Source organism: Primulina eburnea, chromosome 1 (genome assembly GCF_022965805.1).
Source record: "Primulina eburnea isolate SZY01 chromosome 1, ASM2296580v1, whole genome shotgun sequence".
Lineage (NCBI taxonomy): Eukaryota > Viridiplantae > Streptophyta > Magnoliopsida > Lamiales > Gesneriaceae > Primulina > Primulina eburnea.
Window position 1 is genome coordinate 57,679,623 of NC_133101.1, and position 15,180 is coordinate 57,694,802.

Sequence of the window (15,180 nt, forward strand, 5' to 3'; positions counted from 1 at the left end):
CGGCTCATACAAATTTCAAAACTTTAAAACTATCAAAATATTTCTGTATTTTTATCTATACTTTTGAAAAAATTATTATAAAAAGACATAAATTATTTAAAAGCGCCAAATACATTTATTTAAAACTAAAAAAATTATTATCGCATGCTTAGAGGCCTTAAAATGAATATGTTTGATTATGTTGTTGGATAAATATATTCTGTATTGTAGATATTATGCTACTTATTTTTTTTTTATCACAAAATCTCATGTGAGACAGTCTCATGAATCAATTTCGTGGGTCGAATATTTTATTTGGGTCATCTATGAAAAAATATTACTCTTCATGCTAAGAATATTAATTTTTATTGTGGATATCGGTAGAGTTGACCCGTTTTATAGATAAAGATTTGTGAGTCTGTCTTACGATAACCTACTTTTTTTTTTTTTTTATACACAAACTAGCATTTCTATTACTGAGCAAAGGAATGATCTTCATTTACAACTGAAGTTAACCACTTAGGGAGATCATCTTCCCGAACAAAAGACCTTTGCAAACTAAGAAAATGCTGAAGTATAAAATGGGCTACTAGATTTGATGAATGTGAAGGAAATGGACCATATTTATGTGATGAAAGCTTCAGGAGCAAGATGCTTACGGGAAATTAACAAGCGTCTGTACCGCCAATAGAGAATCTGATTCCATAATCCATCCCTGAGACATGCATCTGTTGGCTGCAACACACCCCTCAAAGATCGCATGAGCCTCGGCTAGATGTGGATCGAACTGGGCCGACAGATTTTTACCCAATGCAAACAAGACAATATCATATATATCTCTCCCAACGATCCCCACCCCAAAGAAAGGCCTGCAAAGTGGACACCCGGCCACTTGTTGGGAGCTTGCCAAATACTCCGAAGGATCGTAGCAAAACTATCCACATCCACATTTCTTCCATTATCCACAACCCAGCTCTATCAAAATTCAAAAAGCCGCATTCTTTTGGTATTTAAGGGTATGATTTATATAATAATCGTCACGAGAAGATATTTCTTTTGATCCATTAATTTATTTTTTTTTTTTTTGTTTTTTGTTCACTAAATTTCAACCTTTTGATCTTGTTATTATAACTTTTGATTTTCGATATTTCGGTCCATCTACCCCTGAAATATCATTTTTTGTACCAAAAAACACTGAATAGGTGATGGCTAAAAACACATTTTTTTTTTATCATAATCATTGAGTGGTTACTGTGGAATGGATAAACTTGTTAATTTTGTTTGGTTTGTTCAAATTTTTATTTTAAGTTGATTCTAAATAAATTGATTTCACTTCAGAATAAAAGAAATCCAATTTTTTTAGATTTAATGAATTAAAATTAAGTAAGAAATCCAGCGGTAATTGTTGCATTTTTTAGACTTGATGAATTAAAATTATGCACAACTTGTGTGATATCGTCTCACTGGTCGTATTTTGTGAGACATATATCTTATTTTGGTCATCCATGAAAAAATATTACTTTTTATGCTAATAGTATTACTTTTTATTGTGAATATCGGTAAGATTGATCCGTCTCACAAATAAAAATTCGTGAAATCATCTCATAAATATAGATTTGTAAGACTATCTCACAATAAACTATTCTTAAAATTAAGTAAGAAATACAAGACGAGAACTCGCATGTACAAGGAGAGTGAAAAGTCCATGAAAAGAGGAAGAATTCCAACGGCCCATGCCGTTGAAACACCAACTCATATGAATGAAAAACAAACATTCAGATTAATAACAACAATATTGAGAGAATAAAAAAGAAAATTGCAAAAACTAAAATATAATAACTAAATATACATAATATATTTTAATTTCAGATTTAATTTACAATGTCCTTAGGACTTGATTAAAACTAGTAACCGTGGCACACGCGTTGCGTGTGTCTTGAATACATGTGGCTAATATATTTAATATTCATGATATTACAACATAAAGAAGAGAGTTTATTTTTCACGATGGCTAGTTTGCTGAAGAAATAATATTATTTTTCACGCGAGCAGTTTCCTTATGACGGTGAATATAATATTATTTGTTAAGAAAAAATATAATATAAAAAATGAGAAATGGTAAAATATGAAAGAAAGTTGGTGTCCTCATAGAACGGTTATTATTAGGGACTCAACTATAATAAAATAGTAAATAGTAAATATAAAAAATTAAAAAAGGTAAAACAGGAAAGAAAGTTGGTGTCCTCATAAAGCGGTTATTATTAGGGTCTCATACTTAATATAATAGTATAGATACAATAACCAAATATAAACACTATATTTTAATTTCAGATTTAATTTACAATGTCCTTAATTACGACTTTGAAATTTCTGAAAAAAATTACTAATAACTACATTCAACAAGGTACGAAATATATCTATTTCATTATAAGTAATTAAAACATTATTCAAATGTCCATCTTTCACTCGATTAATTGATGAAGATTTTGATTAGAGTGTCGACGAAGAAGAACAAAAGTGAATTATATAAGGGTGTGTCTCATGTGAGACCATCTCGCGGATCATAATCTGTGAGACGGGTCAACCCTACCCATATTCACAATAAAAAATAATACTCTTAGCATAAAAAGTAACACTTTTTCATAGGTGACCCAAATAAGAGATCCACCTCACAAATACGACCCATGAAATCGTCTCATACAAGTTTTTGTCATTATTATAATAAGGAATAAAGATAATTTCTTTTCACTCTTCAAACGTGTGTTGTTGGTTAATGGTTGAAGGGTTTGGATAATAATTTATTATTTTATTAATAAAAAGTATGTGTAAACTTTTAAAAAAAAACACCTTCATTATTTTTTCACATTAAAATTTAAGGACCTCACCTTACCTCAATGTTATAAATATCAGGATGGTCACCTACGTCACAAACGAAGTTAGAGATATTGGAGATAACCAACAAAAACCCTCCAACACTCAAGTCAGCAATAATATATTCTGAAAACACAAATATTTTAAGAGTAAAAATGAAAAAATCCCTTAGAAACTAGAACTATTTATAAAACTTTCAGGATAAATAATTTGTGGGCTTGAAAAAATGCCTACTTTGGGTTCATATTTGATCTTAATTTTATTGGAAATATAACCAAGCTTAATTGTTTGACTCAAATCTCAATATCTAACAATTGAATAAAGTAAATACAAATTGAGCTTAAATAACAAAATTGGGTCATTTCTGACAACCGAGACGACGAAGTATATCTGAAATTAGTTGTTATTTTTGCAATTATAAATAAATTTAGTCTAACATACAAGGTAAAAACTTGTGTGAGATGGTTTCACTGGTCGTATTTCTTGAGACATATCTCTTATCAGGGTCATACATGAAAAAGTATTACTTTTATGCTAAGAGTATTATTTTTTATTGTGAATATCGATAGAGTTGACTCGTCTCACAGATAAAGATTCGTGAGACCGTTTCACAAGAGACATACTCAACATACAAAAAATTATTTATTGTCGGCGTTTGACATGAAAGATAAAAATAGGACGACTGGTTAAGAAGTCAAAATTGCTGATGTTGGACCAGTTAGCTGCCTGCTATTGATTTTGAACATGTTCAACATTCCATGGCAGTAAAAAATTGTGCTTACGATCCATCGAGATTTTCGTCATACTCTCCAATATTATATTCGGAGCACGAGATTGATTTGGTTTTGAAATGCACACGAATGGGTTTGTTTCAGTTCTTTAAATTTCATTCTCGTTCTCGATCAACTCGATATCCGGGGGAGCTGAAATCAAACCAGTTAGTCGGAGATGGGGATTTGCTTCGGAAGCGCTCCTCAGATCGATGATTCAGATGCTGGGCACGGTTTTGGTATGATTCTTTACTAAAATTGCGTGAGATTCTTCATTTCATTTTTCCACGTTGCTACAAGATCTGGTTTTCATAGCTGTGCATGCGCAAATGGGAATTAGTTTTGAGTCAGAAAGATGTTTTAGCTGATGCCCATTTAGAAGATGGCTATGCCGAGGCTAAGGCCTAAGAGCAGTGTTGCGGAAATATGACGACAAATTTTTTTTTTTCGATCCATAAAATAACTGTACGCCATTTTAATATTTTCTCTAGGATCAAGGATAGCCGTAGCTCATGGCCATGCAAAACAGGGTCCAAAGGATACAATTTCGGGCAAGCTCAACTATGATTCTGCGGTATCAGTAAATGATCGACCCATATCCAGCAACCTGAAATCATTTACCCTCGATGATTTAAGAAATGCAACGAGAAACTTCTCCTCCGACTCTCTCATTGGAGAGGGAGGTTTTGGCCATGTGTTCAAAGGATGGATCCATGAGTACACTCTGGCTCCGAGCAAACCAGGAATCGGGATGGTTGTGGCTGTCAAAAAACTCAAGGCACAAAGTTTTCAAGGGCACAAGGAATGGCTTGTGAGTTTGTCGAGTTTCTTGGAAAATTATTGGTCAAGATATTATGCATTTTTTCCCTTCATTTAGGTGAAATGACCTTCTTGATGCTATCAAATTTGCAGACTGAGCTCAACTTTTTAGGGGAGCTTCACCATGAAAATCTGGTGAAGCTGATCGGGTACTGCTCGGAATCCAAGAACAGGCTTTTAGTTTATGAATTCATGCCGAAAGGAAGCTTGGAGAACCATTTGTTTAAAAGTGCATTTTTCCCCACATTTTCTTTCCTTTATGGGATTATACATTTTCTCAAACAACTCCGAGCTAAAACTTTGATTCTTTGAAGACTAAATTTCTGCACGTTAATGCATTTTTTTGTCCAGGAGGGGTACAGCCAATGGCTTGGGCTGTGCGAATGCAAATTGCAGTTGACATTGCATTAGGATTGACCTTCTTGCATAGTTTAGACACCAATGTAATATACCGGGACTTGAAGCCCTCTAACATACTAATTGATTCGGTATGCGTTGGAACACTCGATTTACTTTGTATCAGCACCAATCCCGAATTTTCTGTTAAATGATGGCATAAGGAATTTCATGCTTGCACTTTGCAGGAATTTCATGCAAAGCTTTCAGATTTTGGCCTTGCACGAAAGGGTCCCACTGGCGATGGAAGTCATGTTTCAACCAGAGTTGTCGGTACATTAGGCTATGCTGCACCAGAATATTTGGCTATAGGTTTTTCCATCATGTTCTTAGACCATCTCACTGTGTTAAGTCAATCATTTGTGTTACATTAGAGACTGAACTTAGCCAAGATTTCCATGTTCATTTAAATATCACAGGCCATTTGTCTCCCAGGAGTGATGTTTACAGTTTTGGGGTTGTTTTGCTAGAGCTGCTATCAGGTAAACGAGCACAGGGCGATGTGACCATTGGAGGTGCCTTGGTAGATTGGGCTAAGCCATTTATAGGTGATTCGAGGCAATTTTCAAGAGTCATGGATACGAGGTTAAGGGGTGAGTATTACAAAAAGAGTGCACAGGCTGCATCTTCCCTTGCATTACGGTGCCTAAATAATGACCCTCAGGATAGGCCTTCGATGGCTGAGGTTCTATTCGAGCTCCAACGAGTTAAAGCTATACAAAGATCACCATTAGGCACGATGGATCATCGAGTTAAGGAGAGTTGAAACAAAAAATGAATGCTCCTCGATTATTATTATTATTTTTTTCATTTTTTCATGTTGCAGTACTGGTTTTGATGTTTCATTAGCAACTGGTTGTACTTTTTTGGTTGCAGAGGAAATATAGTTATGTAGCTTCAGAAAATTTCGTCTGTAATGCTCCAAAGATTTAAAATAATATGCAAATTTAGCTTCCCAAAAAAAAAATTCGCATCCTCAACTAAAAGGCTCCATTTTGCAATTGCTTTTGTGGTTTACAAGGAGTATACATTACAATCAGGACGTATTTGTTTCATATAAATCAAAGAATACCCCTAACCTGTTTCTTGAATGTCCTCATCGGTTTTCCAAACTACATCCTCAAGACTGGTCGACAGATTTTTATAGAACTGCATAGGGAAAACACCAATTAAACAAAAACCCAGAAATTTTACGTGGACGAAGAAGGTGCTTTTTCAAGAAATTCGACAGCAAAACTGAGTGCACCTTGTGGAACTCCAAAGTATCTCCTTTTGCCTTTTTTACCTCAACCATGTGGAATGAAGGGGCAACTTGAAATACCTAAGCACGATGCTTGTGTTATGAGCATAGAAATATCCGAAAGCCGGACTTGTATGAAATGCAACGTGAAGTGACTGAAAATACCTCAGTGGCGACATTAAGGTTGCCTTTTCTTCCAGATTTTATATTTTGAAGGCTCATCTGAGATTCGGTAGAAAGAATGGGTTCAAAAAAGTAACGAGATGATGAATGAAATTTCAAAAAACTTAAAACTAGAACAGGTACCCAGGAAAATTGGTAATACCTTATAATTCTTCTTGTGAACATCAAAGCCTAGAGGTTTAACAGCTTGTTCGATTTTCTTGATTATCTCATTGGCTGGACGTTTAGAAGTGAAACTCGTTTCCCTCATGAATTTCTGCACCATTGCCATGCCAGCAAAACATTATGTATGACGATTCTAGCTATCACATTGCATAATCTGCGGTGAGGAAACAAGAATACCGACCTGCTCTATATCAAATAGATTCTTAAGATTGAGGCCTTTTGACATGGAAATTAACTCAAAGGCATTCATAGCAGCTGGTTGCTCCTCATTTTTCTCTTTTTCTAGATATTCCTGCAAATAAGAAACTCAATTATCAGTTTTTCGGATTTTTGATTTCTTGTTTGGCCGATGTGTTTTTTTTATAATCTCACTTCAGAATTCTTCGAAAAAACTTCATCATCATCCAAATTCATATTTTCTGTCTCATCAAAAACTGATGCTTTGTAATCTTTCTTAAACCACTTATCTTCCAGAATTTCGGAGATAGTAATTCTCTGCAAAGCAAGAGAACCATTTAAAACTTGCACAAATTCAATTTACTTGCATGTATTGAAATTTCATCGACCTTACTTTCTCAGGATTTGGTTCGAGAATCCGAGTGATTAATTTGGTGGCACCACTGGAAAACCTGGAAGGGCAAGTGAAGTTTGCAGAAGATATCTGGATATATTACGATTAAAATGGTGAGAACTTCTCAGATACAAGGGAAAAAGATGCACTAGTAAAACAACACTCACTTTTGAATATAGTTTCGATAGATTACTATCGTTGAAAGGCAAGTAACCTGCAAGCAATACAAAGAGTATGACTCCACAAGACCACAAGTCTGCAGTTGCTCCATCATAGCCTCGATCATTGAGAACCTATGGAGATATGATCCCATTTATCAGAACATATCAGTAATCAGAGAGAAAAAAAATGGATTTGTTTCAATTTAAACCAAGAAATGAGAGTTTTGCGAAATTTTTATTTTACCTCGGGAGCAACATAATTTGGAGTTCCGCATGTTGTGTGCAACAAACCATCATCCTGCCAAATTAATCATTTCGGGTATTTGAATCATGTTTCCATTATATGATGCAAATGTTCAGCGTAAAGTATAAAATAATGCCACAAGACTATGGTAGTAAGTGACAAAAATCATCCTCTAGAATCTGATATTCACCCTGATTTGCTGGGATAGAGCACTTAGTCCAAAATCGGAAACTTTGAGGTTTCCTGCAGTGTCCAGTAGTAAGTTCTCCGGCTGCACCAGTTAGGGAAGAGTAAAATATAAGTTTGAATTTTCTCATCCAGGGTTTGAATGTAACTTATCCAGTTACAATATTGACAAAATATTCCAAGAGAAATGCTAAAAGGATATTCTAAAAGCAAAGTCACCTACCTTGAGGTCTCGGTGAAAGACTCCTCTACTATGGCAATAATCAACAGCATTAATGAGCTGCTGAAAATATTTTCTAGCTTCATCTTCTTGCATCTTGCCATGAGTTGCCTTCATCAATTACAAACACAATGTTTTAGACAAGTTAAATAAATGTTTCTAATAAATTTTACTACCAAACTGGATGGATTAAGTGAAAAAATATCAAAATCCACTCAGTGCAATAATTGAAAACTCATGGTATAACCAAGGCACAGAATTTAGGTAATATGCTCGAGCGGGTGATAGTCCAAACTCTAATAACTAGCCTATCAGACGGGAGAGCTCCTCAAACTTGTAAGTCGTAGAGCCAAGATGAGATCGTTACACAGAAGCATGACTTTCTACCATATGGTTTCATAAGAAGGTTAAAATGCCATGATATGTCTGTGTAGGAAGGTTTCATCTTACAATTTTATCAAAGAGCTCCCCTCCTGTGACAAATTCCATGATAATGAATATCTTGGTCTTGCTCGCCATAACCTGAAGAAAGATAAGAATATCAAGCTAGCAGGCAACACTAGGAAAAGAATTAGTTCTCCAAATAACAAAGAATTTATGTCAGCTCAGAAGACAATAGACCTTCCCGAGGAGAGTTTCTCGTTAAGACTATGCATTTCTTGCTAATTTTCAGTATAAAAACAAAAGAGTCATGGATTGCAAATTTTCACTCAGAGTCAGAGATAGAGAGATGAGATTGACCTCATATAAATGAATAACGTTGGGATGTTTTATCAACTTCATCGTTGCTATCTCCCGTTTAATCTGCCAAATTTATGCATAAAGATTTGTTATCAAGCTGAAACATCAAGAAGAACTAAAAAGTCCCTCTGCTGGGCATTGGATGATTCAATAACCTGTTCAGTCATTTTGTGTTTGAGGACCAAATCCTTATTAATAATCTTTAGAGCCACGGATTGTCCAGTCTCGCAGTTCTTAGCGAGTTTCACTTTTGCAAAAGAACCCTGGCCGATTGTCTTTCCAATCTCATACTTACCAATTCTGCGCCCAACGTTGGATTGCTTCATTCTTGATTGATTTTCAATTGAATTTGCAAAAGCAGTACCTAGTTTCAGTTTTCTGCACATGAAGTTCACTTTACTCACACCTTTGAAAATTTGAAATGCTATAAAGATCTGCTCTCGCGATTCAATAAATTTTCATACTCAGACATATTTGGTGCCGGTAAGCAATAGTACTCAGGGAGACAGGGACTGATTCAATCAGCAGTTCCACATCAGAAAAATATTCAAACACCATGTAAGCTCACAACTTTTCAAACAAGACTCAAACAATCTACACCCACATTCATAATTTACGCACGAACTTCAAAACCAACAAAAGCTAAGAAAAAGATTCCGAACAGGTAAGTTAGTGTGCAAAGAACAGTTCGCTTCCAGAAAACCACTTACAAGAAAGTTGGATACTTGGAAGTAAAAATATCTTGAGATGGAGCGTTAGAATCGATCAATCAATCAAAGCCCCCAGTTTTGCATATAAAATATAACAAATGAATCGCACATGGGAATATTATTTTTTGCGGTTTCGATGAAATTTCCATTGATGGTGATGGTTTCGTAGTTTTGTGGGAGGATGCATGTTCTTCATGTGCATTCATGGCCACAACTTGACACGGTTTCTACACGGTGTAGGCATGGGGCCGGGCACACGGGCACGAAATTCTAGACCAAGAGGTGTACGACCATGCACGGATATTAAATTGATGTGCTATGATCCACAACATTTTTGGTTGGACAATTGTTGTTGCTTGAACAAATCACGTGTACGTGAAGTTTATATTCAAATTTTATAAACCGACAAGGATGGAATCATGAAAACAAATTGACAATTATTTTTTTAAAAGATGAAACAGAATTTTATGATAAATAGACAAATACAATTTTTTGTAACCGAGAAGAAAATCCATAACTAATCCAAATATACAAGGTAAAAACTTGTGGGAGACGGTCTCACGGGTCGTATTTTGTGAGACAGATCTCTTATTTGAGTCATTCATGAATATTACTCTTTATGCTAAGAGTATTACTTTTTATTGTGAATATCAGTAGGATTGATCGGTCTAGATTCGTGAGATCCGTCTCACATATAAGATTGACGGATTAGAAGAAGCGAATTTAGCCAGCCTATAAGCAAAGAATCATATGTTAATTCCAAGAAAACCAATGCCAGAAATAGTAATCCAAATTTGCTCGATCAATATGTCTTTAGACTACAAAAGTCCGAAGGCGCGCTCATAGCTTGAACCAAACGCCCAAGCATGGGAAAGATCACATCGAATACGTAAGAAGCCATGGATGATTGCATGTAATCACCTCCAAACACAGATATCGGATGACGAATTTGGGTAGCTGAAGCACCCATAATATACGCAGTATCATCCCGAATGATCGCCCCCATTGAGAAACGTCTGTTCTGCTCATCAAACCCTACATCAACATCTAACTGAAACTGTCCCAAAGGAGGTGGCATCCATCGAGAAGAAGAAGCCTCACCGAGAGATCCCGAATGATGTGAAGCTACTGTAAGAGCTTTTTGACTATTCCATGATCAAATTATAAACCCAATCCACATCGAGGGGAAGTGCAGCCAACGATAAATCGTGCTTCCGATGACAAAACTCACCCCACACAGCCCAAGCAATGCCATAAAACAACCCCACTCCACAAAGGGGAAACATTACTGATATTTCTTGGATGATATCCAAAAAAGATCGATCTCGACACAACCTAAGGAAGAACCAAAAATGGCTACCCTTCCACACATGTTGTGTAATTGGACAAAAGAATAGTACGTGACAAGTAGATGCATAGAGGAATGGCAGAGAATACGTTGGATCTCGGTTTTTTCGTGTCCAAACGTAGCGGAAGTTTAAAATTTTGTTTTATTTTGACAATCAAAATATATTTGATTTGGGCACTCGTATGGTTTATATGATCAAACATTCATAGGCGTTACAATTTTATGGCTCCAACTATTCTGGGGTTAGCGGAAATAGCTCTTGATGAATTCCCTACGAACTTTCTTCAAATCTCCTTTCTTTAATCCTCCTAATCAAATCCACGACTAAAAGATTTGTTCCTCTTCCAAATTTGAGAGGAAAGATGGAGAGGTATTTTCGAAATTCTTGTGTCATGGAGGCTAGGGTTTTCTAAAAAATTATCAGTGGAAATTGATTAACCCCAAACCTAATACACATATATATAAACTTAGGGCCCATTTATTAAATCAAACACTTAATGAGTTTAATAAACTAATTACTCTAGTTCAACTAGTTTAATTAATTAATTAATCTTTTAAAGTCAAGTAAGAACCTTAATAATTTGTATCTTTGTCTTGTACTCCTACAAACCCATAATACATACACTCATTATATTTAATTTAAACTCATTATAAATTCAATATTTGAATTTAATATTTAAATTATAAATTCAACTCCATGAATTTATTATATCAATAATTTAATATATAATAAACTCAACTTTTGAATTTAATAAATTATCAAATTTTATAAATTCAACTCCTTGAAATTATTCTCTCCAAATTTCATAAATTCAACTTCTTGAATTTATTTTCTCAAAATTTAATTATCATAAATTCAACTTCTTGAATTTACTATATCATAATATAAATTCAACTACTTGAATTTATTCTTTCCACGGGAACAAACGATCAAGTACTTGTGTGACCCTCAATGGTTCAAGGATATAGCTAGTCGTGGGTTCACAACTCCTTGTGATTCAGGACTATAATCCTTTATTGGGCTTACCCTTATTTTCCTCATTCTATATACCAACAATTGATCATGAAAATGTCAGAAATCATATTTCTGATTAAACCCATCGAATCATGATTAACCCCATCGAATCATGATAAGAGCGTCTAGTATCATCGTCCCATTCTTTTCATCAACACCTAGATCAAGAATGCCAGAACTCATTTCTGATTGTACCCATCGGATCATGCGGATCATGGTAAGAGCGTCTAGTAGCATCGCCCCATGATCCCCTAGGTATCACTGATAGTGCCTGCAAGAATCAGTCGATTATGATTAATGTACAGTACGGTCCCTTCATCTCATATATCCCGATCGAATCTGCAACCATTGGTTCATCGAGGGTTGCATATTAATTCAATAACTATGTGACACATATAAATAGTGGTATCACATGTATTATTGGAGAACTCCTTCTCCAACGTACATATCATACTCTAGCCAGATATTCCACACACTATTATTTCATTGGATCACATAGGATATCCATACCCGTAGGTGAGCGGTGAATCCCCGATTACAATGCATTGGCTCCTACATGTGTCGCAATTGTACCCAATCTCACCACATGATGACTCTCCTGGAGCCGGTAAACGAGTCAAAGAATAGCCCTAGCATGTAGAACCTCAGTGTTTTCCCGGGTCGTAAGGACTAATGGTGTACAATCACAAACACGGACTTATCTTCTCGATGAATGATAACCACTTGGAAAGTCCGAGGGAGGGTTGTTCGGTATAATCATCATATGACTACCCATATGCATGTTTGGACATCTCTATTCCCTTACCAAGAAACGCAGTACACAACATCACAGATGCTAGTCTCGAGATCAAGCGACCTTTATCCATGTTTTAGGTGGCTGAATCGACTAGGATCGAATTTAGATAATACGGTGTTTACAAATGAGTTTCATTATCGAATTACGATTCATTTGTATTAAAGTATAATCAAGGTCTTTATATATGTTTGATAACATGTGTATACAGATAAAGAAATAACAAACCATGAAATAATGAATTATATTAAAATAAAGATTGTTTATTACAACTGAGTAAATAAAATCACCGGTCAATAGTTGGCTTGCAGGACATCTACTCTAACAGAATACACATACCAGCCGTGGGGACATGATGAAGAGCCATATTCATCTCCAAGGGGATGAAATTGAGAGCAGGTTTCCAAGTAAATTTTTCTACTTTCGGTGGAATGTGTAAATTCCACTAAATTTATCCAGAATTATAAAAAAAATTAAATATAATTTTTTTAAAAAAATTTAGGCGATAGCAAGGAAGTGTGGGTATGGAGAAGATCCATACAAAGGAAACATAGATCAAGCTAGTAAAGATTTATAAGTTTGATTGGTCATGTAGATCTTCACGTATCCTAGTAGAAACATAAGAAGCATGAAATGACAAGACTGGAAGAATGTATTGAGATATGTTTGATTCTAAATCAAATCTTCAAGCGAAAAAGTACGAGTAGTTGTGGAGGTGTCAGACAAATTGGTCGTTAGCACGATAAATGAATTATGTGAATGCATTTATGAATAAGCTGAATAAAGAAAAACATGCATGCAACTTCAGTGTTCACATAGCTTTCGACGTTTCAAGTATCTCGCTCTCAAGTCGAGAATCTAAATTCTCAAGTTTCTCTCTTCTCTTTGGTACTTCTATAATATTGTGAAGTATTTTATTATCCTATATTAAAAGAATACATGTTTTTTTAGAAATACAGCGAGATGTTGTAACCTACAAAATATATTATTAAAAATATTTACATCTTGTCTTTGATTTTTACCATAATAATTTTTAAAAAATTTCTCATAAATCTCGTTAATCAATGTTATTGTTTACTTTTCATATTTGTATTTCAAAATTCCGGCAATTGAGACCCACACTCACTGTCCAATACTCAACCAAAGCTTTTCTACAAGTCGATCACAAAATTGGGCCTAACCCAAGTTCTATTTGGACCAATCAAATCTCTACATTTAGGGCCAAAAAAATATATTTGGGGCCAACATTTATCAATTTCCATAGAAAAAATAAAGGCACATTCAATGCTTGTCATCATATTTCCGAGAACTTAATTCAAGTTCTTCTCTTTGATACGACAGTGGTGGATCTCTTGCAAGTGAGATTTGAATGCAAGATCGAGCCATATGTGAAAGGATCCTTCGTCTTTCTTCCATTTTACAATCTATTACTATACTCTAACTTTATCTATAGAATATATTTAATTTTTTTATACATACCATTATTTCAAAATTATATTTTCCAGCATGCGATTTTAAATTTGAGTTTTTATTTTTTAATGCTTTAAGATTAATAGAATAGTTACTAGTTTACAATGATATCTCACTGAATAGACAATGATCTCTCACTGAATAGTGTAAAAACATGAAGAAAAAAAATTGTTAAATTAAGGTTGACCATATTAATTAATACTTCTGGAGAATTATGAATAGCTTTTCTTGTGAGATAGTAGTCTCACATATCTTTATTTCTGAGACAGATCAGCTACGTCTATATTTAAAATAAAAAGTAATACTTAAAAAAATAATTTTTCATTAATGCACAAGTGTTGTTCAAATAGATTTCATAATCAGTTGATAAATTAATCCATATATATTACCTATACCAAAAATTACACCAACTCCACTCTGTTTGGCTCGTGGATGAAATGATAAACTATGCATGATATAATAATGATAAATCAATGTACTTGGATAAGATAATTAAGTATGACATTAATATTTTGTAGAATTTGATCCAAGCATTGAACAAAACAACGATGAATAATCAATCAATATCTTATACTCTACATTTATTTTGTTCGTTTTAGTAAACTGACAAAAATATCCCTTCTCTCATTCAATTAAATTTATTAGAGCTAATTGAATAAATTCTCCTGTAAAATATTAAAAATAAAAAACAACATTATGTACAACTAATAACATTTTAGACATCGGGTTTTTAAAAAGCAGACATAAAATCACTTATCAGATGAAGTAAATGTGCCTGAGTTTTTGTAATACAAGGGTGAAATGCGTTTGATTTTTGAGAAATGAATTATGTATTCAGTAGTTAATATTTATTTGTTAAGGGGTTTAATTTTATGCTTTTCAGACGGATCATTTTATACTATACTTGATATGATTTTATACAAAAACACTAATATTTTTATTTCAACTCAGAACATCAATCGATGTTACCGAGGATTCCATAATATTTTATTTGAATTTAGAACGTCAATTATAAAATATTACAAAGTGTAGCATAGACCGAGTCATTTTAAAAATTTTAAAATTGTGATGGATGCAATTAATCCAAATTATTATAACAAAATAATGTGTTAATCATAATTAATAATCAAAATATTTTAATTATGATAATTATTTTTTAAGCACAACTTTCTATATTTTAAGGATGACAACATGTCGGATTTAACCAAACCCGAGGCCCGGTTCGACAACCATTGGCCATGCCCGACCCATGAACTTGGCAAGTCTAATTTGAGTTGGATATATATATGCATACACGA

The 15,180-nt window shown here is 34.2% G+C and overlaps 2 protein-coding genes across 5 annotated transcripts; one reads left to right on the top strand and one right to left on the bottom strand.

Annotated features, from left to right (window-relative positions):
- The first annotated feature begins 3,535 nt into the window (after nt 1–3,535).
- On the top strand, nt 3,536–5,931 carry LOC140833723 (probable serine/threonine-protein kinase PBL3). 2 transcript variants are annotated; one of them, XM_073198073.1, is made up of 6 exons: nt 3,536–3,859; nt 4,112–4,431; nt 4,533–4,668; nt 4,791–4,927; nt 5,024–5,147; nt 5,255–5,931. In XM_073198073.1, the coding sequence occupies exons 1-6, from the start codon at nt 3,799–3,801 to the stop codon at nt 5,599–5,601; spliced, it is 1,125 nt and encodes a 374-aa protein (XP_073054174.1). In that variant the 5' UTR covers nt 3,536–3,798; the 3' UTR covers nt 5,602–5,931. The 2 variants fall into 2 exon arrangements, with proteins under 2 accessions (XP_073054174.1, XP_073054182.1); XM_073198081.1 differs by having other exon boundaries at nt 4,150–4,431.
- LOC140833716 (CBL-interacting serine/threonine-protein kinase 3-like) lies at nt 5,812–9,403 on the bottom strand. Of its 3 annotated transcripts, none has more exons than XM_073198053.1 (15): nt 9,257–9,403; nt 8,702–8,924; nt 8,547–8,609; nt 8,256–8,327; nt 7,809–7,916; nt 7,590–7,670; nt 7,400–7,453; nt 7,162–7,287; nt 6,995–7,084; nt 6,796–6,918; nt 6,605–6,715; nt 6,401–6,514; nt 6,241–6,297; nt 6,082–6,156; nt 5,812–5,984 (listed from the first exon to the last, which is right to left on the bottom strand). In XM_073198053.1, exons 2-15 carry the CDS (start codon nt 8,870–8,872, stop codon nt 5,910–5,912), a joined length of 1,320 nt encoding a protein of 439 aa, XP_073054154.1. In that variant the 5' UTR covers nt 8,873–8,924; nt 9,257–9,403; the 3' UTR covers nt 5,812–5,909. The 3 variants fall into 3 exon arrangements, with proteins under 3 accessions (XP_073054154.1, XP_073054161.1, XP_073054145.1); XM_073198060.1 differs by having other exon boundaries at nt 9,151–9,274; XM_073198044.1 differs by lacking the exon at nt 9,257–9,403 and adding an exon at nt 9,011–9,250.
- Nucleotides 9,404–15,180: the final 5,777 nt, after the last annotated feature.